We start from the raw sequence: 23,935 nt of genomic DNA on the forward strand, positions 1-23,935 counted from the left end.
TATGGATAAAATCTCATTTCTTTCGGTATATTAATTCCATTCAATTCAAGATGCTCAAATACATTCAACTTTGGTTGATAATTTCCATTTTCAAATATTATCTTTGGTTTTGCACAAACAACTGAGTGTCGTTTTATCTTTTTGAATTCACTAAAGGATGAATGGCATCTGAACATTGAAACACTGGTTAACTGAGACAAGTTAATAATAAAAGAGAAATGATGGAATTTATGGCTTATATCAGAGTATATATTCAAATTAATAACCTCCTGTATTCTTTACCTGAATGTCGTTCCATAACCGCTTTCTTTCCATCAAATCGGTATATGTTGACATTTACAAAGAAATGGCTTTCAATCTCTTTCAATTCTTGAATATCAAGTTTGGGATAACACTTCTTTACGTTGGTTTTGTAATAATCCTTGTAAAGATCTTTTGCTTTCTTTGATAATCTGTCTAATCTGATTTCTGGATACTTATAACGAGCAAAACTACCAAAAACAAAGGTTATTTGGGACATACTGGAATGAAACAATGCTCTTGCTATTCTTGATGAAATCAGGTAGAATTACAGATGCGCCTATTGATACCTCTGGAATGGGTGTTGTTAAAAGTACATACTCGTAGATATTTTCAATACTCCATTTGGAGTTTGAACACTTCAATTTTTCCAGTATATCATCACCATCCAATTGGTTTAGTACCGTATCAATAGTGGAATTAACTAGTGGTGAATCATTGATATTAAAGCAGGTATTATCAGAGGGATAAAACTGAACTCTATCATCAGTTTCAATGTTCCTCAGCACATATCCGAATTGAATATCGAACCAGTATCTTAATGCTTGCTTTTTGTGATTCTCTTTGATGGTAAACTTCAATTCATCTAAAGTTGTAAACAAGTGTCTCGACCAATGAATTGGTTTTGATTTTGGTCAGAACGAATATTTCTTGATACGATATTGTGAAAACGACCGTTGTTCTTGTCCAGCTTTCTTTCTGTTTGTTTTGTAACTGTAAAAGTTGGTGATAGGCTTTAGCATCGTCCATTCCACTGAAGATCCCTTGAGTGTGCTTTTGAATCTTAGTTTAACCTTGCTAACCCGCCCGACATCCAGATTTGTAATTGAACTAATCAATTGTTTGTACTAGTTTTCTCTTTCGTCTTGTATTTAATAGCAAATCGATATCTCTCAATGTCATTTACTTCAAAAAGAACCTTGTACAGACCAACTGTGCTGTCATTTCCTTTAATCAACACTGCATTTCCATTCAAATGAATTTGGGTTTCTTCCAATATGTTTGACATTTCTGATGAACTTGTTTATCATTTGAAAAGAAATTAAATATTCAATTTTATCTTGGATTAAACTTATCAACTATCTATGATAGTGGCTGTGATTGAATATTGCATCTTTTATTTTCTAGACTAGATTTAAACAATATGTTGAATTTACCTTGCTCAAATCCGAGATCAAAGTACATCAAAAATTTACTAACGGACACAATTTATCTCGATCCAAGAAATAATCATATCTATCAAGTTGTTGAAAAGCGTGTCAATAATTCGCTGTTGAAAGTAGCGTATAATTACGTTGGAAATGAAGAAGCGGTTGTGTTAGATGATGTTCCAGATTCCATGTTTAGACTAGAAAACCCAATCGAGGTTAATCCATCGAAACTATTAAAAGGCAGAATATTGTCTTTGAAAGAAAAATGCCAGTCTATTATGCGGCATCAACATAAATCACTATAAAAGGATTAAAGAAATGATAAGCGATAGTTGCTATGAAACAAACGATACCATTTATTCACTACATTATGGGTTAGTTGTTTTTTTCAAAAAGCATTATCCAACTTGTGACAATGCGAAGGTTAATCTAGAAATGATGGGTTATCGAATCTTTGCAAACATAAAGATGCTGCCAAGAGTCATCGAAAAACAGCAATCATTACAGGAAAAGTTGTACAGAATTGTTATGAGCGATGATGATTCTAATTCAGATGATGTGAAAGAAATTATCATGTAAACTATTCATCTTCAATGTCACTGTTGTATCCAGTAGTTGTTGGAAGAATCGATCGATTCCATCCTGCTCTCTTTCTTTGGAATTAGTTCTTGGATAAAATAGCAAGTCAATAACTTCAATGGGAATGGTTGGCTTCAACATATTTGATTCATTTTGTTTTATCGAAATAGTTGTATATCTGCCAAAGACTTGGATCAGGAAGCTAATACGTTATGCCAGTTTGTGTGGTATCTTTGGTCAAGTGTGTTATATCAACCTCGTAATTGCTATCATTTGGTGTTTAATGGTTTTTTCAAGGAGCTTATTGTGGAACGATCGTGTGGTTTTAAACTGAGCACAATAACCTTTTCGTTGACATTTCTTGGAGCATGTCAAACAGACAAAATGAGTTGCGTTGAAGCATTGAATTAATCGTGTGATTACTGTAGAAAAGCATATTGGACATTGCGTATTTTCATCATCAAGTCAAAGTGTGACGTTAATCTCATTCTTACTGTTTAATACAAGTAATGAAGAAATAATTGAAATTAAGTTGATAATTCAATGAAAACTATTGGTATTCTTTGTTACCGTACTTGTGATAGCTTTATATACATTCATCAAAAATGTATTATATAAAGCGTTGGTGTGAGTCTGGCACTGAAAACTCCTGATAGTTCAAACTTATAAGCTATCCAGTGCTCTATACCATTGTTTTTGACCTTGATTGCTCATCTCTGATAACTTGCTATTTTTGACAACTTCGGACATAATTCACTGGTAATCATTGATCAAGAAAACTGGTATCATCCGGTACCCTATCTATACTACTTTTGCCCAAAAGCGTATCAAATTGTAAATCATTGTCATCAAAATCTTGTCTGTCAACTAGTACGATGTTCTGATGATACAATACTGCTCCACCTGAAAATGCTACCACACAAGATATTGCTCGACTTTCTGATTTCAAGACTTGCGTGGCAGAATTAACTCTTGAAAGGCGTTGCGAGATATAACAATTCATCAAAACATAGTGTTTTTATTAAAATATGATAGACATTGTGGAGCTGATAGGGTTTGACCTTAGTAGACATTACACTGCAAACGGTGTTTCACGATCTTGAGTTGCATTGCAAGCATACACATTCAAGTATTTAAACAGCTCCAATACAGTCATGCACAACTGACAAGTGCCAGTAAATCTGATTGTATTAGCTTTTAATCAATCATCAATATAACTGTCGACTCCATCAAAATAGCTTGCTAATGTGGATCTCATAACAAATCCGAGTCGAATTTCTTTACGAACCAGCAGATTTCATATCTCGGCAACTCTCCAGTGTCAATATTCAAACACAACATTGCTGTGTTTGAGTGATAGGATCTGTTATCGCCGACTTGATATCTGCTTACAAGACAGCCGCTGCACCTGTTTGACTCTACTCCTATTGACAAACTCACTGCATTCTATTATGGGTAGAAAAACACTTTCTGAGCATCTGCCTCTTGTGTCTCTTTTATGACTCTTCATCGGTTGGTCATACAACAACCATTAGTTACAAGCTCAAAAAACGTCACTATAAACCAGTATTTAGTTTAGAAACAAAACTTGCGTACAGCACAAGGGAAGCCTCAGCCAAATGCTGGTTCATAGTAGTAGTGTTGCTTTTTGAGTTTATAATTAGTAGTTATTCATACAACCCTGCCAATGGCAAGTCTCAAGAAACAATAAAGGTTGATCTTTATAAAGTATTTCTCCATCTACAACAGAGCAGAAAATGAGTTTTCCAATAGTAAAATCAGACTCAATACTGTCTTGTAAGCAAACCCTAGACCAGAAACGACAGACCGTCTCCCTCAGGGACAACAATACTCTGTGTGAGTATTGACACTGGAGAGTTGCCGAGATATGAAATCTGCTGGTTCGTGTGAAGAAAAACTCGGAGTTTTGTCGCAAGATTCAAACAGTTCATTTTGGCGAATTCAACAATTATATTGATTAAAAGCTAATACAATCAGATTTACTGGCACTTGTCAGTTGTGCATGACTGCATTGGAGCTGTTCAAATACTTGAATATGTACACCTGTGATTATGTTACAGATTCACCATTCATGACTATATAGTATTAGTCAATCCAAAAACCCATTTTTACAATAGATCTGATTGAATACAAATTGAACAAATCACCCATTTTATAGCTGTGTTCACGTAAAATGAAACACTATCTTGCAGCACCACTTTTGCTTTGGGATGACAATGGTTGAATATTCGTTACACTTTTTTACTAAAAATTGGCTTTAATAGGCATTGACAATTCATTCAACACAACGTTCATTATATGATACTCAAAATCAGACTATAGTTTTAGATCTACTCTTCTCCTCATTTGGTACTCATACATTGTACAATCACCAGATTCATATATTGCGATCCAGATATTGTGCTTGATTGTCTGATACTGCCAAACTCTGTTGTGTTTAAAAACTCGTACGTTCTAGTTTAAAATTATACATTTCAGGAATGCGAGAGTTGTTTCCATGCCAATCACCCAACATTGTAATGTTTGGGTTGGATGGAATGAGAGTTGGAGATTGAGCAGGTGTGGGATTTACTGGAACAGAGGTATGAATATTCGTTTAGTTGTTTTTATCCAAGAATGGGTACAGATGAACCCCAGTCAACTTTAATGAGTTCAAGACACAATGCTGTCTAATAAATTTGGCGTGAATGATCAATCCATGAGATTGGCTGATTATGCACCTTGGCATCTTTATTTAGTGTTCCATTTTACGTGAATACAATTGTAGTAGTTGGTGATTCCAAGCCAACTATTTATCATATCATTACACAAAATGATGCAAAACATATGTTTAATAAGTGACGAATGAAAGTGATTAGATAGTATAGTCGTATGTTTTTATAGATAATGTCGCGATTGCAGCTTGACAAATACATTATGGCTTTATTGGAAAGCTTGGAAGCGGCTGCTCTCGAAGCTATCAAATATATTAAACATAGTGAGCATATGCCATGGTCTACTTGAAAATAGGTACGTATTTTTGGTAAAACTAGAGAACACACGCAAGGTTTTTAGATCATACCTTCCAAACATCCAACGAAGACCGCTGTTGAAATTTTTCCAACTTCTTTAGCTTGGCATGTGCTCGCAAGATCTCCTGCTTTTCTTTTTTGGGGGTGGCTTGCAGCGACACACAAAGTCTAAATTCCTTCCATTGTGGCGAGCAATCCTTCCAAGTTCCATACCGATAGTAGCTTTTTAGCTGTGGTAACATGGCTAAATATAAAATGAGTCAGCTGAAAAATTAAATCACTCGAGCATTGGTTTCAAATTTATAAACAGTCGCTGGCAGAAATGATTGTCAATATATAACAAATCTCATGGCTTGTCATGAGATATTCGTATCAACTCTTACTATAGCATATCTGGGCATCATTGAACAGCCCCAACACACTGCAGGAATACTCTTGATCCAAATCGTCATCCATACTGTTCTAATCATATGCATTGGTAATGAGAAAATGTAGACTTTAATAGCAGCATTCTAAATTACATATTTGAATGCAATATCTAGTTGTACCTGTTATGATCTTGGCAATATAGCAATATTTGATGTTTAGCTTGCAACTTCTATTCGGAAAATTGCAACAGATCGTACACTTGAATATACTTTCAGTCCAATTGAACGGGAGAAGCCAAGAGGTGTATAAAACTGCTGATTTCAACAGTTTTATGGAATCAATTATTTCACTGTTTTATAGATCAAACATTTTTGGCCAAAGTGGTTATTTTTGGCCAATTTTAGCATTTGGCCTAAATTGACCAATCTTGCCAAATCTTGACTTTGATTATCAACTTGCAATAATCAAACTTGCAATTTGCCATCGACGTAGTCGGAGGGCCATTTAAAAAATTGCCTTGCCAATACAGAAACGACTCTTTAGAAACACCGTTCTGGAAATGACCGAAAGTATTGTCACTCGGAGACTTTCCAAACGCTTGGCATCGTTGGATGCATTTCCAAAGATTGAAAAGCAGTTGCAGCAGACAACCAAGTCTGGCGGTCTTGTCTCGTTAATGATGTTGGCTGTTCTGGTGTATTTAGCCTGTACTGAAATTTACAGATGGAGGTCCATTGACCAGAGATACGACTTTATTGTTGACCAAACTCGATCTCATGAACATTCGCTGCAGATTAATGTTGATCTGACAATTGCCATGGACTGTAAAGGTAGGCAGTGTATGCAGCACAAATCAGTACGGATTCAGCCCAGCTGTCATTAGCGAATGTCGCATACATATATTGTGGTTCTTGTTTTAGCTATTCTGACGCATCAGTCTTAAAATAATCTTACTGCTATCTAGTTCTTCGTGCGGATATACAGGATATTTCTCGAACTTCGTTGGTTTTGAAGGATGCCATTCATGCTACACCAGTATGTGCAATGAATTGAAAAGTTTTCCATCATGTCAAGTATACTGTTAACTAAATATTGGTTTTAAACCTTGCACTATCGTTATTTTTGGTTTGACATAGACTGTCTTTCGGACTCAAGGTGCTGTGAAGTATACACGGTAAGCATTTCAGCTAAATAACTCCAATATAGATCGATTGTATTTTTCTAACATGACGTACATTGATTGTAGTGAGCATAATCAATATATTGCTCAGATTCACAAGGGATTGCGAGATTCGTCCAGAGATCTTGAAGATCATGCTTCTGAAAGCGGTAAGACTCGATGGAATAGACTAATGCAATTTAAACCATCAAAAATTGTTTGTTTAATTTGAAACGTTTTTAGGAACACCGGATGCATGTCGTTTTCGTGGATCTTTTCAAGCAAACAAAGTAGAGGGTATGCTTCATTTTACTGCGCTTGGGCATGGCTATTTTGGAGTTCATACTCCGCATGATGGTTAGTAGGGTTCAAGCAATTGTATTTTGGCTGTTATTCAACTTCACGACTTGTATTAATCATCTACCCACTATCTTGCACTATAGCAATCAACTTTACCCATCGAATTGATGAGCTTTCTTTTGGGGCACGGTATCCTGATCTTCATAATCCCTTGGATCATACTCTTGAAATCGGAACTACTAGTAGGTATTATTTATTACTATTTGAATATACGAGTATTGTACTAAACAATGGCTTTAAACGTTTGCTTTATAGATTTTGATAGTTTCATGTATTTTTTAGGAGTGGTATGTCAAGACTCGAGCTATCTTTATGTTTTGTATAGTAATGAATTGTAATTGTTTCTAATTGTATTGCCTATAGGTTCCGACTATTTATGTAGACAAAGCGAGATCACTGTTTGGAGCAACTCTTTTGACAAATCAGTATGCTGTTACTGAATTCTCCCATGCCGTGGATCCTCAGAATCCAGATGCACTTCCTGGCATCTTTATCAAGTACCACATTGAACCGATTTCAGTACGTATCACAGAGTCACGTCTAGGTCTCGTTCAGTTTACTACTCGAATGTGTGGCATTATTGGTGGTAAGAGTTTAGATGCTTGAATAGAGTATTTCCAACTAAAGAGAAATAACATGACGATTTCATTCCTAATAGGCGCATTTGTTACTATTGGTGCTATTCTTGGATTTTTCCGGAATGTTCGTACAATGCTCTCGGCCAAATAAAGATCATAGTATTAATTCTGTCAATATAGACGATTCAATCTAAAAGTGATTGTCCCAGACATGAACTCTGAACACCGCTTCTAAACCCAGCTGAAGTTATTAGTGGCAATTCCCACCATTTAGCAGCATCCGAAGAAGGTGGGGGAAGAGGTCCTAGCGGGTTGTTCCATAAAAATGGATCGCTGGAAGTGAATGGATTGAGAATTGGTGCAACTAGAACAGTTGATACGTCTAAAAATCAGAAAATGTATCAGTAATAGTTGAATGCATTGTGAATTTCAAGTTTTTTATATAGAGCCAATGTCTTCAATTGGTATCAACGCCTGAAAATCTTTTACCTTGGTCGTGTGAAAGATCAATCAAAGTTCCTGTCACGGCAGTGGCTGAATTTGGATTTTTTTCGGCCTGGATATCGAATGCTGTTGGTGAAACATTTGTTGAAATCACCTCTTTCTTCAAACCGGAAAGCTGAGGCTCAACTTTAGTGTTACCTGCAAAAAGTTGCTGTAGAAGACCAGTATGTATCGCGTTGAAGGTTTGAAAATCAATCTCATTTACTTGGACCAATAAAATTGCATGTACTGATTGGTAGTAAAATAATATTGAAATTATAAGCTATATATGAGCAACAATAATAGAAAAATTAGCAAAATATGCCCTTACCTGGTCGATGGTCGGACATCTGTAGTTCTCCACGTGTATATTCCTTCAGTTGGATATTATTTCCTTTGAAAAGGATTCGATCTGTCCAAGAAGGAGTCCTAGCCTTTTCGCTAATTAAAAATACGGTAAAAACTAAATTTTAGTACACATTAAAAACACGAACCATTACTATAAAAAGCATTCACCTTGTATCATAGTTTGTAGACCAGGTGTCATATTTATAGGTAGGTTCAAAGCTGAGAGGACCCTCTATATATTTGGTAAATGCTAGTCCCATTTGAATTTGTTTGCTCAACTATTGGCTCGTAATGTTAAAAAATTGGGTGTTGGTAGAATAAACATAATCATGCCTATCAAGTGCTTACGAATGGAAATATACCTGATCATGTGTTGATAAAAACAGCAGCTCTTTGTTTTGAATGCATTTTCTGACCTGCCATATCACACAATATATCATTATGGCTGTATTGAGCCGCCTCAAATAAATTCAGCCAAAACAATTACCTGCTCGTTGGGTAAGTCAATACGATAGTTAAAGTCACCTAACCAGAATACCATACTGAAACATCCATCAACAAACGTATTAACAAGCCAGTCGATTTATATACAATTAAAAGCCATGGCTGCACTTACTCGTGATCGTGTAGTCTTTTTCCTCGAAATACAAGCCCATTTGTAATCGTCCAATAGTCGCGATTGCGTTCCTCCACTGCCAATGTACCGGCAGCAAGATGAGCAGTAATAAAAACCATAGATGTGTCATGATAGGCAATGCTTAATCCAACTCCTCCTTTATTGGCAGCCATACCACCAAGTCCAGTCTAGCAAGAATCATGCAGAATTTAGTAAAATAAGCGCAGATGCGATAAAAATCAATCTTTCCTACCCAAAACATATAAAATAAAACATACTTTGACGGTAGCAGTTTCCAATTTCTTAATATGATGGGTTATTTCTGGTTTGACAAAAACAAATAAACCAAGTGCAACAAGATGAATTGACCGGAGCACCACATATTTGACTGATGGTTTGGAATTCAATGCCGTGAGCAGTTTTGCTTCCAATTGAAAACGTAAAAGATTGGTATCTGTAGATATATACTTGTTTTAAATGTCAGTAAAATAGTGTACTTGGTTTTTTATATATGATATTAAACAAAAAACAAAAATTACACGATCGGGCGTCAGTTCGATTAGCTCCTGTACTCCAATCACAATAATATCTGGTAAAACTGTATAGGTTGGATTAAGCCAGGTCATTAAAGCCTCGATAGATGGCATTTTACCATGCAAGTTGTATGTTCTCAGTAGAATATTCAGCTCTGATGGCTTGGCATACTAGAACATTTACACAATAAAATTACTAAAATAGCCGAGTAAAGCAATATCAAAACCTTGATCAGCTGAAATAATTGATCTTGAGCAAGTCATCAAACCTCGTATAAACGGGCTTGCATCTGACGTTCAGCAATATCATAAGCTGGGTTTTGCAAAAGAAGACTGCTTGTTGCTGGCCCCTGGGAAAAAAGCAAATTGATCGCTTCCTGTTTTGCCTTGTCTTGGAAATTAGACACATAGAATCTATTCACCGACTTTGCGGCATCGTCCAAAAATCCTACAACATATATTATAAGAACATTGAAACACTTTAAATCAAATATTGATTGCCTACCTAGCATGGTTTGTTTTCCTTTACGAGTGTACGAAGACTTGAGAGCGCCAGTTCCAGCTTAATTTGTATGTGAGTGTTTGAAAATAAAAACGCGATATTAAACCGCACATTATACTATACCATATATCCTGCTAAGCCAGTCTCCGTTCTACAGAAAATTTACGATCGACAAGTGAAGACTGTATAAACATCCAAACCAAAACCATTACGCCAAAATATCAAGCAGTATTGCTTACATCTGCCCATAGCCCATTGAACGCATTATTCCAATTCTCAACATCAGTGGAATTCAAACGAATATTAAATCTTTCAAGATGCAAATCAAGCATGTGCCGAGCAAAAAACCTGATCAATTTAAATATTGACAAGTTAAAGCTCATAAACCTTTGATTAAACAAACCAACAGCATATTACTATGTATACATACGTTTGTACAACATTAGTGCGATCTAAACAATCCAAGCAATTTGTTCTAAATACGCCAGATTGTCGAAAAACCACCGTTTTTTCTTGATGGTCAAATATAGAATATCCAAAACTATCTATGGATGACCGAACTTGATCTAGTAAATTGTCCAGCTTTTGACATTTGGTAAACAAGCAAGTGTATTAGTAAAATATTACTGGAAACCGCTAAAATGAAATGGCATTTTGGCTACTTACTCGTTCATACTGATCGCGTTTAACAATCGCATGAAAATCAAAGGTGCTGTAAATAACTCCAGTGGATATTTCTTTAGGAAGCGACAAAACAGCAGTGCGATAGGACTCATTAAGAGCATATTCTGCAGACGTTGGCGATTGAGAAAGTAAATTGACCACATTAACGGCCGAATAAAGACGAACTAGTTCCTATAGTAGTTTGAATTACATGACCAAGAAAAAATTAGAATATATCCAAGACAAGCGATACATCAATATATACTATATTTAGAAATACCTGAAAATGTTTTGTAGCTGCTGGGAGTGCTGATTCAGGACCTCTAGAAAGAATGACTTTGTGAGATACCTGGACACCGATTTGCTCCCAAAATACAGGAACTAAGCATAACAGATCAGTCAACATGTTTAGAAATGCTCAAAATAGTCTAAAATATACATAAAAGTGCAGTCTTACCGCTGCCTCGAATTTGCAAAAAGGATGTCCAGTATTTTTCATTGAGCATTAAAAACTCGGTCTGGAAAAATCAAAAAGTTTGAAGTTAACCAACTAAAACAAGACGAATGTATGATTACATTGCTGATTTGAAATAATCCAAGGTGCTAAAAATAAATGATATCTAACCTCGACAAAATTGGAAACGTATCCGTCATCGTTGATTCCTCTGGCGTTAAATCTGGTGCCAGCACGGTTACATCCCATTCTAGAAATAATTCCAAACTGCCACTTTCCGCTACTGGACGAAACATTTGTAAGACCCACAAACCCTTGAATAATAGCAAGCACATGTCCGCCCATATCAAACTCTTTTCGCGCACTTGGGGACAGCTCCTGTTCTCGGATTTGCATCAGTTGACGAAGCATATTTCTGTTCCAGACATAGTTTAAATCCATTGTATCTAAAACTGACTCTACTTCTGTGGTTATATTGCTAGATTCCGACAACTGAGACTCGAAAAATGATGACAGTCTTTCTTCCATGCGATGGGTGAGATCAAATGTGGGGCTATAATAGAATGATCCATATGAAAGAAGCTTAATCAAAGATTGACATGGATGGATCACGGATGATGCTTCGTCCATGAAAACTCCAGTTGATACAGGAGGGTCCAGATTAAGCCTGTCGTATTTGTTGGACAGCAAGCTGAAAAATGAAGTCTTCAAGATCCTGTAGATTGGCTGTCCATTCAAAAGACCCACCATCTCTGTTTCCAATACCAGCGAAATAAATATATCTAAAATAGAGATTGTATGAAATTAGTTAGCAGCGGTCCATGCACTCAAATCTGAATACATTTGGATGATGAAATTGAAGGACTAGCCAACTGGCAAGTAGAACTCATTCACTACCATAACCTCAGATCCACAGCAGTTTATCACTTGAATTGGAGTTTGTTTTCAAACCCACCATTCTCAATTGTCACAGTCCCAAGACACCCATAAACTGGAAATGGTAGCAGTGGTTTCAATGAAGCAAAGTCAATTGTTTCGGCTGGCTGGAGCAACATTGAACTACATAATCCTCGATTCGTCTGCTGTGAAGTGAACACAATGCATGTTGTAGAGAAGTTTGCTGGCGGTCTTACGACAACAGTGCGAGTTGGATAATCTTTGTAGAGAATGGTGGTGGTTGCCATCGAGTACTAGCAATGCATTAGCAAGAAGGTAAGAGTGTGCTTGCAGTCCTATTCACGTAAAATGGAACTCTATCTTGCAGTCACTGCTTTGGAATATTATTCGTTGCACTTTTTGGAACTGGCTTTAAATACAATGTTCATACAAAATCAATCTCTTGGTTTGGCAATCATGCATTGTACAATCACTAGATTTATCCATTGCAATCCATGTGTTGAGTGACTACTCGATAATACTCTACAAACTCTTGTATTCTAAAAACATACGGCCGCGTTATAGTCCAAGAAACATCTCTGGAATCAACTGTTGTTTCTATATCGATTACCAGGAGAAAGACTAGTGAATAGTGTTGTTCAGTAAATTGACAACAATCACTACATGGGATTGGCTGTTTATTATGTAAACTCCTATTTTAGTATCCCATTTTACACAAATATAGCTGTAAAAATATTATCGAATACTATTCAACAATGTATAAAACCTTCAATCCTACTTATAGCCAAGGTTTAAATACGTGAATTCGTCTGAATAAACCCATCTGGCATTTTCACCAAAGTTTCCCAAATTGGAAAAAATCGACGGGCCAGATTATCAATTATATCAGGAAGCTGATGTAACCCTTTTGTTGTGTTTTTCAATAGTGCTTCTGAATCGCTCATTGCATTTCCCAGCTTGCCATATTCGCTATTTTGTTGCATTTTCGTAAATGAGTCCATGAGTTGGGTTTGTTGTTCATCAGCGTCAGGATCTATCAAACAACTAGTTATAAATAGAGCAATCATACGTGCACAAAACCGAAATTCCACAGAAAGCAACGAGACAGGTCTAAATCCAAGAGTGGCCCAAATGCCTTGGCAAGATCGATCCTCACTCCAACGAAATAGTGCATCTCCAACTAAAGGCAAGTGAGCCTTCAGTCTAGAATGGCCTTCTGATAGAGATGAGAGTTCTGCTTGAAGCAGCTGTCCAAATAGAAATAGCAGCAGTAGTATTTTACTGTTTATTCCATACCCATATTAAAAATATTAGCACATAGTCGTAAACACGTTACTGTTAAAACTCCTGTCAATAATAGTTTAACATCACTCACCACTCTTGGCCCTGAAAAACATGCTCTATTCGAATCGATACAATCCATACACCCAGTCTCTCGCCAAGCATAACTTTTTCATCAATTTTCGTTTGAGATATGGCCAATGTTTTCAAAGAATAAGCATACAGTGTAAAGGCAAGAGCGTGATTTAGACAATGCCGTATGAATACGGCCTCGTCTAATTCTGGAATCTGCAGAATATCTGTAATCATATTCCATTGTTGAGGATCCATGCATAGTGCAAAGTGCTTGCTAATTGAATACTCTGAAAGCATGGCCATATGCTCCACTAAAGACATTGATCGATATGCTGCCATTAAATATAGCATAGCGTAATTGGACTCTTGAGTGGCAGCTATAATACCATTCCAAAGCTTTGTGCAGATTTTACTTTCTTTATGGCAAGAATTCAGCAAAGCAATAGCAGATTGGATTGATGCAAGCAAAACGCTTTTTGTCAAAGTGTCATGGGCTAGGTTGTCTGACTGAAAACGCTCAAAATGCTCTGCGATTTGCAACGTCTCGCAAACAATTCCACAAATGTGATCCAGGGCAAAATTGGGTTTGATTGATCGAAGCAAAAGTGGTACTTGATCTGCTTTGATCTGAGTCTCCACAAGAGCCCACACAAAGTTGACATATACGAGCAGGTTTTCCCGAGCTTGGATTAACTGGCCACCCTCTAAACCTCCAAGCTTTCGCAACAGCGCTAGACTCAGCACAATGGGAAAATGAGATGTAGTGTCATTCAGTAAAGTAGTTGTGGCTTGCTCATTCCATTCTAGTGGCAATGCTCGCACAACTTGTTCGTAATCAGAGGTAGAGGGAAGATGACTAAAATCCACGCTGGTAAGCCAATGAGTCAAAGATTGAAACCCGATAAATCTACACAGTAGTCATTGGCAAACAACAATTGATCGTGTTAGCAAATAATAAACCCATCGCGAATGTACTGTATATTGGAAAATAATACTGACTTGATAATGACATACCTATCCGAATCGACTGGCCATACTTTACCAGCCAAGTATAGTATGCCAAATACAAACTGCCACACTGCTGGCATTGAAGCAAGTTCTGCAGGCTTGATACTATCTCTAAAAACGTTTACAGCAAATACACCAGTCTCGTCCATTAAAGCATCCAATGTCAACCACTGATTCATACTGTCAATCGCAGTGATGGACATGGTAAAAGTAGACCATTGATATTTTGATGCAAGTTTTTGCACTGTTTTTAAAAATATTGGGTTGACATTTGCACCAATCGCGTCCGCATGAAACTTCCAAATAAGCGACAAAAGCGACTCGGATCTAGTAAAGCAGGCAGCAGTACATTATTTTAACACAGAGCTAAATTGGCTAATGTCCTAAATTTTCAAGTTATGACGTTACCTGTTATACATGGTGCACAGTTTTGACAACAACTTGAAATAAAGTGATATAACTTTATCAATGACTACAGCATTTTTCTCAGTCCATTCACGCTTCCTACTAACGCTGTAAGTGGTACTAGACAATTCTTGTTGGTTTCGATCGAGTAACATCCACGGAGAAAATAATGACATAGCCATCTGACTCGTTTCAATAAATTGTATGCAGTCAATATCATTTTGCATGGACAGAGCCACCAGCACAACGCATCCCAAATACAGAGGTTCTAACATGCAGTTGGAATTAGAATCTGCAAAACCACTTGATATGATCTCTTCTTGAAAAACATCAATCAATTTTGTCCATAAACCCGTTGTCTCCATATGAATTAGTGTTAGTGATGTCAAAGAAGAAGATGCAAGAAATCGTTCCAGCTGATTATCCAAATCCATTTTTTCTCGAGACTCTGGCAAAAATGATACAGTCAGTCCGCTAATAGCATAGTGCTGAAGTTAGAAATAAATTGAAAAGTATATGATTTATAGTATCAAGGTCCGTGAAAAGCATTCTTACATGATGATACTAATATCAATGTTCCCGCGCATAGCAGCCTTTAAAATAACCGGAATGCATTCCGTCCATATTCCAGGCTGGTCAAGCACAAATAGTTGAACCATCATTTCGTTATGAAAATCAAAGCTTTTTGTTTTTTCACATGCAGATAAAACGCTATAAAACAGCTCCGTCTTTTGTGCCTGTGTTCGTTGGGACAGCTCATTCAACCATCGTTTTAAATCAAATGCTTTAGAAATCAAAAGAAAATCAGCACTATTTAAAGATAAAGATAGCGATCGATAAAAACGAGGGAAATTGTCAGGAGAGCAGCACGGATCAAACAATTTTGCAAGAAGATTCACAGCTTCTCCCTTGTTAATGATTTCAAAGATTCGAATCGTTTGGTCTTCTGAAAGTGCAACAACGCTTGGACCTATAAGGTGTATTAGCGATATTAGATATTTTCAAATTCTAATGATAATAAATGATATATTACAAAGTAGTAGATTTACTAACAGCCAAAACAATCATACCCAATTGACGTGTAGTCATTTCAGCAAGAAAAGCGGCTGGAGCGTATACTGAGATTCCACAAAGTGATTGTATGACATCAAAAAACACCTTCTCTTTAATTTGAGACGATGATGCCATAATGCTTGTGGTCAACAAGGGATTCAATGATAGTTCATGTTGTTCAGATCGAGCAAGCCAGTCAATAACTCCAATAATTTTAAGTCCACTGGTACACAGTGAGGAATCTAGAAAGTCGGCGAGAAGCATTAAATCGGCTTGTTGTGCAAGGTCACCGGCCAGATTTCGCATATCTAAATTAATGCTAGCCTCTTGCAAATCACATTGCACTATAGCATGCCCAGAACAGCCAGAAGAACACGCCCGCTCCACTCGAATTAGCCGTTTGCTTGTGGTGTAGAGCTGACGAAGATTTTCTAAGCATTCTGTCTGAAGTTTCTCAATGCGCGACACATGCGAAATATAAGCCTGCGCGGCTTTGATCAAAACAGCCAATTCTGTTTCAAACATCTCTAAAGCCAGGTTTTCAGTTAAAACATGGGCTGGTGGAATCAATGGAAAGCGTAGAACAAACGGCGGTGCTGAAGCAAGCCCATATAGCTTTAAACCAGCAGAAACTCCCTTTAAATGCGGTGTTGCTGATACAGCGTGCCGATTTGTATCAATACTAGTCTCTACTGCATAATGGTGAGCAGCGATCCCATTATGTGAACTAGCAGTAGAAGAAATTGGCTCTGCAATATTTGTTGGAAAAAGTGTAGATTGACGATCCAGAGATGCATTTCGAATCAGTCGAACCCAAGTGGTATCTGCCTTGGACGTATCAAATATGTTACATTCCTGAAGCCAATCCAACAAAAAAATTCCATCAGTGGTAAATGTTTTCCATTCAGCAGTACGTAATTGTGGTTCACTAAGCCAAAGCTGCATTGCTTGGTAGAGTGTTTGCGGGTGGGTGTCATGAAATTCAGAAGATATTTTGTGTATATTTAGCTGATCTAGTACCGACATAAGTTGAGATAGGTGCAGAGAACTCGATATAAGAAAACGATACCCAAAAGAAGAGTGCAAAGGAACAGCAAATGGTCGTTCAAAGTACAAGCTAAAAAATCCCTAAAATTTTCATGATAGTAAGCTCGTAGTGATGCACCAAATAAAACTGCTTCAAAAATAAAGCCTACTGTCTTACCTGCCAGAATAATGGCATTGCAGGGTGATGCAATGGTAGTTGGAAAATGAGCGAAGCCCAGCGAAATATTGAAAAACTTTCAAGTGGCTTTAGCTGATGATTGTTTTCATCTATGTTATGATGAGAGTTGGCTAATGCTTGCTGAACTGTCAACTTCAAATCTTGTGATAGAGCGCGTCCAATGAGCTGAACTAGAGGTCGCTCACTAAGAGACTCGGCAATCAGAGCCTCATAAGCCAGCCATACAAACGGTGCTTTTCCTGCAGTTGATGTGCTAACTAAAATAGGTAACGGTAAATCAAAATAGTTGTTGGCTGTAAGTGCACAATACCCTTTACTACATACTGATATCTCAAAATTATACAACGATAGGGAAAGTCGATAGCTTTAAGCAGTGTTACCTAATGGAGGAATCAATGTCGGATAAGTATGCCAGATGTGATCCAATGCACCCGCTAGAGAATAAATCGACTCGACAGGTCGTAAATAAGAAAAGTTGAAGGGTTTCGAGCAATTTTTCTGGTAATTCGCTAAAAGAGCGTGGTATTCTCCAATAAATGCACCATGTAGTGTAGATTGTAGACCTGCACGGATATAATACTCACATACAACATCCAATATCGTAAGTGAAGACATATTCAAGCTCCATTCAGCATCAGCAAATACAGTTCGAAGCCAGAAATTAGCAGTGAATCTGCTATTCACAGGAGTTGCAGTATGCTCTGTGGCTTCGCGTAGTGTTGAGGTTACAAAAATACCAATCTGATTGTTTGTATCTCTAATCCCAACTGAATCCACTATTAATGAAGTCTTGTATAGATTTTTAAAGGTATGGATGAATTCTGCTGTTCCAAACACGTCAATCCCTTTGATGGTGGAAAGATGTCGAATTACTAAAAATGAGACATGCATGAAACCCCTTATAGGACCTTTGGATAATATTGTGGAAAGTAGTGACCAACCATGAGTCTGGAATTGTTCAGGATGATGACCAATTTCAGATATCAACAAAAGCACCAATGCAACAAGCGCATTTGATTTAGAGTGAACCAGTAGCGAACCCATAAGTGAGCCATCCAATGATTCAAAAGGTCGGTCGTAGGGCGATGCAGAGTAAATATCTGCATATCCAGGAATCTGATACAAATTCATTGAAAGAATTGTATTCCTATTTTCAAAATAATAATTAGTCGATGGAAATTTCAAATACCTTAGAATTCAACTGTACGAGTCTATACTACTTTGAAATAAACAAGACTCACCAGCACCAATCTAAAAACCCCTTTTCAAATCCTGAAAACATGGTTGAGATGGCAAACGGAAAAATTTGTTTAGAAACCATTTCTACTGTGGCAAGAGTAACTGCAGACGTGGTTGAAATGATACCAGACCGCGCCTCTTTTGCACTCTGACTATCGATTGCTCGATGAACCAGATGAATGGCCAATGCCTTTTGGTGACGCTGTGGAATCAGCATAGATCCTTTATCAGTCAACGCGTTCCAATCAAGGCGAGATATTATAAACATGGCAAACTGAAATCGTTTACTGTCTAGTGGATCATTCAACAGATTTTTCAAAATATCTATATCTTCTGAATCAATAGAAAATAGTTGTAATGAAATGTTTGAAAACAATTTCTGTAGTATTGACTCAAGCTTGACAAAATTCAGCCAGGTTGCTTTTAAAATATGCGACATTGAAAAGGGAAACCAAGTAGAGATATCAGCAAGACAGCTGGCTGCAGTATCGACAAACATTTCCTGTATAGCAGGTTGCAGTAGACAGCTATCAAAGATTGTATCAATCAAATGGGCGACATCCAATACGGTTTCTGGATATCGATGCATGGCCAGTGTGTCCAGATGAGAATTATGTGAAGCATTTTCTCGCAAAAATGTCTGAGATCCCCAAATGAGAGCCACCAGAAATTTTAATAAAGCATCTACGTGTTCGGGATTGGATAGAAACACAAAGGAAAGGGATTCTTGTGAAGAATCAGAACCCATATTAAAGTATGATTTACTTGATATACTAGTGGTGAAGAGTATACGACGACATTGTTCGGATAGGTTTTCAATGGGGATCTGTACAAGATACTCCCAAAAACCTAGCTGTCCGTTTTGAAGTAAAACTTTGACAAGCTGTAGTACAAATGCCTCAAATTCTGCTTGGACTTGAAGATGTGGCGGTTGATATGAAGCCTCGAGTCTATGGTTAGTGGTGGTCAAAGGAAGATAGCAAGCCATTGTATTTGAAATTGTAACAGTGTGTTCGCATATGCCTTTCAGAAAACTTGCATAGATATGGGGTATAGATTGAAGTGACCTAGAGTGGCAGTAGAATTAGCTTTCAAAAAACAGCAAAAATTACAATACAATTTTGGTGTAGCCTTACAGTTTGAAAAGGCCGAGTATGTTATCCGCAAAGAAAAACAAGAGCGAGAATACTGGTGGAGCTAGAAGCGTAGAGTGTAGATCAGACAAACCATTAGTCTTTGAATGTTCCATCATACAGTAAAACATTAGCGATTCAAAAAGAGATGAGATGTTGAACTGTGCCAGCAATCGCATGTAGTCATCTTCGCGTAGATATACAACTGGGTCTGGTGAAAAAGGGGTGAATAAGTGTTGATCAATCACCACCCATTCATCTTCAACCTCGAGACGTTTAAGATTGAGGGTAACAAACTTTTCGTCCATAGCAGTCTGTGCATGTGCTTCTTCCAATTCTTCAATTGGACCCAGCAGCGCACGGAGGGATGCAAGGTATTGTTGTATCCATGACTTTGTCCATTGAGGTGGTGATGGCCATTGAATAAAATGAGAACCCCAAAGTCCAATTCCTGGGCAGCGAATAGCATGAAGCAGAATTTTGCGATGTGAATCGGGACTACCCAGACGAATGATTGCAGCCACAACGTACGAGATCCAAGATCGCACATCTTTGTAGAATAAAGAAGGTTCTTCACCTGAAGGATCGAATGGAGTTGCAAATGATCCCTGCGAATCTGGAGTTGATTGATATAGCGGCACAGGTGTGCCAGGTGATTTCGAGGGGGATGCAAGTACTCTGCGACGCTCAAACGAAAATAAAACGTCAAGATAATATAAAAGCTGACGAATGTTTGGGTCAGTTGATGGCATGTTTTCCCATTCGATAGCAAATGTAAATGGTTTAGATTGTATGAGTTCGAGCTGAGATTTAAAATGACTGGACAGATACACGTCGAGAGTATTTTGGATCCAAATCTTGGCCATTTTGGATTCAAATAGAGCCTTATTTAAATGAACGTGGTATAAAAGACGAGAGTTTTCCCATGAAAGACGCAAGTCCTTTTCTACATCACTGCTATATACAGCATCTTCGTCTGTATATGTATGTGAGACCTGTCGGCCATCACTGCATACAGCAGTTGCATGTTTTGGGGTTCTGGATATACGCCATAGTCGGTTAGAGAGGTTTTTTGCAGAGTGACGAGCAGCATTGAGTTGACTGCGAACCTTGAGTGTATTTTTGAAGGCAGTATCGTAGAGCAGTACTTTTTCATAGAACGGATCCATTTCACCCAAACGATTGATATGCGATCGAAATTCGTGGACAAGAGTATCGTGCATAGAACTGATAGTGTCACTGACAATACCCTTGACATGGTCCGCATCATGCACTTTGGGTTCGATTGACAGACTCTGATTGGATATAGGACAAGTGTCTAGCTGAGGAGCAGTCAATAAACTCAATGATGGAGCAGTTGGCACAAGAGGAGCAAACGCCAATTGTGGCATGTCGACAGCCATGGAGGGCGGAGCAGAGGGATACATGGGTTGAATGGACGCATTGTGTATCTGAGCAGCAGTGGATGCAAACGAAGGCTGATCGGGGATTGAATAAATAGAAGATATTCGAGTAACAAGAGCCGAATCACCAGCCCTATGCAGACTATCCCATAACATATTGGTGTCTGTGCAATCTGCCAGATTCAATGTCTGTTCGACTACGTCTGATTGAGCCTTATGAGCCATACTAATGACAGGACGGTTGGCCGAAGTAAAGTCTATTCGACTTTTATCCGGCTCTTGACACTGTCGTTGCTCTGCAGTTGCTGCTGGAAGACTTGTCGAAGCAATATCAGGAATATCATCCACTTGTCGCTTGGTTAGTTTCTTCTTCCGACGTTGGCCCTGTGCAAGTGAAGGTCGTTGCAGTTGCGCTTCCATGTCTGTTCAAGTACTATAAATATAACAAGAATGTGGGATTGATGGTCGGTCTAACTGCTGCAAAGTTTAAACTTGTTGCTGTCAATCCAGTCCGACAGTCATTTGGAATCACTTTATTCAAATAAATCTACTACCAGCGCTACATTCACCAATCCTGCTTGCTCAATTGTTTGATCCATCTTTCTTAGTAAAGTGTCCCGGAAATGCAGCAACTGCTTGTCCAGAATTCATGTATTGATTGTCGGTGTCAGCAATGTATTAGCAAATGCTGAACAAGTTTGCTTAGCAAGACCATCAATCACATACCTCAAATGACTGAGTGATTTCTGGGTGCGCTGCTTTGATGGATTCAAATAATCTTCGAACTAGGTCGGACTTGAGGAACCGATATACACTTTTCTGTCCATTTGGAAGTCGAAATTGAATTCGTGTAATCGTATCTGGAGATCCTGTCGGTTCTACATATGGAACTGCGTCAATCTGTTTAAACACTAATAAAGAGTTTCATATTTATAAGCACTATTATTTCAAAAATCAATATGCATTCAAGTGGAAATCAACAGTGTTCTTTGACTTACCAGCCAAAGCATATTTTGGATCATCTTTACTAGGAAGTGGCATGACGTTCAAGTTACTGGTAGTATTTGCCATGTCACGATTGCCTGTTTTAGCTTCACCAAGAGACGCAGAAATTGCAAGATTGAGCTGCTCTTCTTCTGTAAGATCTATAATCTAATAAACCTATGTATTAGCGTGTATATCTTGTATTTGACTGTCATACATAATAAACACCAATGCAACCTTTGATGACTGCTTGGTAGTTGGGTTGGATGCACTGTTTAAACCGCTAATTGCTGCAGAGGAGGTGGGTTCATTACTAAGGTGGGTTTGATATCGATCCATAAACTCGACCACTTGAAAAAATAATGCAAAATATAGTATCCGGCAATCATTAGTATAGTCAATTTTCCCTTTCTAAAGCATCGCATCAATATAGCTATATACTACCTTCTACCATAAACGCTGATGGATCAATTTGAACCCTCCAAAGTTTAATTCGTTCACCTATAAACATGGTTAGCAATGATAGTAAAAAACTGATTTTTGGATACAAAAATCAAAATCTTACCTGTGAGTGGATCAATAATGCCAATATATGGGTAGTTCTCGATTGGGTAAAAGTTAATGTGCATTTTTCCTTCAGAGCTTTGAGATCCAAACTATAGCATCGTTTTACAAAATATATGAAGCCAACTACAAATAATTTGTGGGTATTCATCATCATACAACGTTACCTGAACAAATACAAAATTCTCACGAACAAGATCTTTGACAGCTGAATATCAAGTCACAAGTTTGAAATAGGCAAAAGTATTAATAATCAATCTGGACATGTGCAATACAGTAAAGCAAATACTTGCTGGGATTGCGCCAAAGATCACGATTCATGGCTTGACAGGCAAATTCGCTTGGGTCATGGATTGCCACCATAAGCCATTTCCCTGTTTTACGGGCCAAATTGCGAGCCTGAAAAGATCAAACCAAACGATTAATCGCTTTAAATAGCATTGAAATTAAAGCATGGTATGAAACTACCTCGTCAAAACTGCCTTGAAACATGATATCCAATGGAGGTTGAAAAAGTATTGCAAGCCTATCTTGTCTACTATCACTAGTATTGGCTGATGAACATTGATACATTTCAAAAATTAGTTTGCTTGACTATTAAACATTTGGTATGTTTGCACAGTTGATTAATTCTACCATTGGTGGTTTCTCGAATAGTCTCCTGGCCAATGTTTCGAAACGGCTCTCGTGAAGTCTCATCGGTTGAATAGTTAGGATAAGACCTGTATGCACGACCTAAGATACTATGGTGAGCAAAACACAATCTATACTCTGCATGCAATCGTATTAAAACAGGTTTTGGCTGCTTGCCATCCCGTTAAATTTACACACCTCGAACTTGATAACTAGTGTCTACCACATTCCCATCTTCAGTATCATCTCCAATCAGTATACTACGACGAGCTGGAATAGGATCTGGGTTGTGATGAGTAGATTCAGATCCAACATATACAGCAGGCTCAGCATTGGTATGAGCCATGCGCTGAGGTGCATTCGAGATCGGAGTAGTATTTATTGTTGATTGATGTGTATCGAGGCTACTACCACTTTCCAGATATAAAGTGACGGCGGCTTCTGCATCGCCCTGTGCAAACTAAATGGTGGTAAAATGAGTATTCTCGACTACGTGTATCTGACAAACAAGAAACGTATCCAATACTGCCAAATGAGATTTAAAATGGTACATAAATGTGCCATTTTAATTCAATGGCAATACTATCATATACGGATAGCGTGAGACCAAGGAAATGCATCCTTGTTTCGGACTATGCCGACTTTGGATCATGCTCAATAAACTAGTTTGGTGTTTGATACCCTGGGCCAATGACCTAGAATTACAACAAACTTACTTCAATATATCGCTGAGCAGTTTCAAAGTCTGCTCCGGTGATCTCTATAAAGTTGATAAGGGCTTCACTGTCTGCATAGCTTGAGCTTTCGTCCATTGTAGCAAGTTTTACGACAAATTCAAAGTTCAAAATGTTGAGCAATTTACACCAAAATTGCCCAATTTTAATTTCGCTCAAATATCAAATTGCCCA

The 23,935-nt window shown here is 37.8% G+C and overlaps 6 protein-coding genes across 6 annotated transcripts; 1 reads left to right on the plus strand and 5 right to left on the minus strand.

Moving 5' to 3' along the window:
* Positions 1-253: 253 nt before the first annotated feature.
* Positions 254-1,309, minus strand: BATDEDRAFT_23427 (uncharacterized protein; the record flags this gene model as incomplete). Its single annotated transcript, XM_006677215.1, has 3 exons — positions 254-491; positions 523-886; positions 1,150-1,309. The coding sequence occupies 3 exons, from the start codon at positions 1,307-1,309 to the stop codon at positions 254-256; spliced, it is 762 nt and encodes a 253-aa protein (XP_006677278.1).
* Positions 1,310-4,905: 3,596 nt separating this feature from the next.
* On the minus strand, positions 4,906-5,699 carry BATDEDRAFT_86853 (uncharacterized protein). The gene is made up of 4 exons (XM_006677582.1): positions 5,611-5,699; positions 5,446-5,524; positions 5,113-5,306; positions 4,906-5,007 (listed from the first exon to the last, which is right to left on the minus strand). Exons 2-4 carry the CDS (start codon positions 5,516-5,518, stop codon positions 4,966-4,968), a joined length of 309 nt encoding a protein of 102 aa, XP_006677645.1. The 5' UTR covers positions 5,519-5,524; positions 5,611-5,699; the 3' UTR covers positions 4,906-4,965.
* A 207-nt stretch (positions 5,700-5,906) lies between these two features.
* BATDEDRAFT_86854 (uncharacterized protein) lies at positions 5,907-7,709 on the plus strand. Its single transcript, XM_006677472.1, has 9 exons — positions 5,907-6,261; positions 6,396-6,466; positions 6,568-6,605; positions 6,678-6,760; positions 6,834-6,947; positions 7,034-7,132; positions 7,206-7,237; positions 7,314-7,536; positions 7,609-7,709. Exons 1-9 carry the CDS (start codon positions 5,991-5,993, stop codon positions 7,677-7,679), a joined length of 1,002 nt encoding a protein of 333 aa, XP_006677535.1. The 5' UTR covers positions 5,907-5,990; the 3' UTR covers positions 7,680-7,709.
* Positions 7,710-7,713: 4 nt separating this feature from the next.
* BATDEDRAFT_23429 (uncharacterized protein) lies at positions 7,714-12,311 on the minus strand (the record flags this gene model as incomplete). Its single annotated transcript, XM_006677216.1, has 19 exons — positions 7,714-7,910; positions 8,018-8,170; positions 8,238-8,294; positions 8,343-8,452; positions 8,528-8,637; positions 8,722-8,775; positions 8,847-8,901; positions 8,976-9,163; positions 9,254-9,442; positions 9,473-9,679; positions 9,778-9,956; positions 10,014-10,050; positions 10,250-10,358; positions 10,441-10,592; positions 10,677-10,865; positions 10,954-11,054; positions 11,131-11,191; positions 11,299-11,909; positions 12,083-12,311. The coding sequence occupies 19 exons, from the start codon at positions 12,309-12,311 to the stop codon at positions 7,714-7,716; spliced, it is 2,988 nt and encodes a 995-aa protein (XP_006677279.1).
* Positions 12,312-12,746: 435 nt separating this feature from the next.
* BATDEDRAFT_34587 (uncharacterized protein) lies at positions 12,747-21,266 on the minus strand (the record flags this gene model as incomplete). The annotated part of the gene is made up of 10 exons (XM_006677351.1): positions 12,747-13,305; positions 13,400-14,287; positions 14,395-14,715; positions 14,797-15,267; positions 15,349-15,763; positions 15,864-16,974; positions 17,051-17,328; positions 17,452-18,218; positions 18,313-19,377; positions 19,447-21,266. 10 exons carry the CDS (start codon positions 21,264-21,266, stop codon positions 12,816-12,818), a joined length of 7,626 nt encoding a protein of 2,541 aa, XP_006677414.1. The 3' UTR covers positions 12,747-12,815.
* A 74-nt stretch (positions 21,267-21,340) lies between these two features.
* Positions 21,341-23,839, minus strand: BATDEDRAFT_34588 (uncharacterized protein; the record flags this gene model as incomplete). The annotated part of the gene is made up of 12 exons (XM_006677352.1): positions 21,341-21,478; positions 21,573-21,757; positions 21,845-21,998; positions 22,068-22,180; positions 22,275-22,331; positions 22,396-22,486; positions 22,562-22,602; positions 22,670-22,793; positions 22,863-22,948; positions 23,031-23,129; positions 23,226-23,487; positions 23,744-23,839. The coding sequence occupies 12 exons, from the start codon at positions 23,837-23,839 to the stop codon at positions 21,380-21,382; spliced, it is 1,407 nt and encodes a 468-aa protein (XP_006677415.1). The 3' UTR covers positions 21,341-21,379.
* Between the last annotated feature and the right edge of the window lie 96 nt (positions 23,840-23,935).

The sequence above is a fragment of the Batrachochytrium dendrobatidis genome, assembly GCF_000203795.2.
Source record: "Batrachochytrium dendrobatidis JAM81 unplaced genomic scaffold BATDEscaffold_3, whole genome shotgun sequence".
NCBI classification, from domain to species: Eukaryota; Fungi; Chytridiomycota; class Chytridiomycetes; order Rhizophydiales; genus Batrachochytrium; species Batrachochytrium dendrobatidis.

Excerpts from the sequence above, each read along its gene's own strand:
- BATDEDRAFT_86853 (XM_006677582.1), bottom strand. The coding sequence starts at position 5,518 with ATGGATGACGATTTGGATCAAGAGTATTCCTGCAGTGTGTTGGGGCTG. Across the intron at positions 5,307-5,445 it reads TGATGCCCAGATATGCTATA|CCATGTTACCACAGCTAAAA; the intron begins GTAAGAGTTGAT and ends TTTTATATTTAG. Across the intron at positions 5,008-5,112 it reads CTTCGTTGGATGTTTGGAAG|CTTCGAGAGCAGCCGCTTCC; the intron begins GTATGATCTAAA and ends TATATTTGATAG.
- BATDEDRAFT_86854 (XM_006677472.1), top strand. The coding sequence starts at position 5,991 with ATGACCGAAAGTATTGTCACTCGGAGACTTTCCAAACGCTTGGCATCG. Across the intron at positions 6,467-6,567 it reads ATGCCATTCATGCTACACCA|ACTGTCTTTCGGACTCAAGG; the intron begins GTATGTGCAATG and ends GGTTTGACATAG. Across the intron at positions 6,948-7,033 it reads AGTTCATACTCCGCATGATG|CAATCAACTTTACCCATCGA; the intron begins GTTAGTAGGGTT and ends CTTGCACTATAG.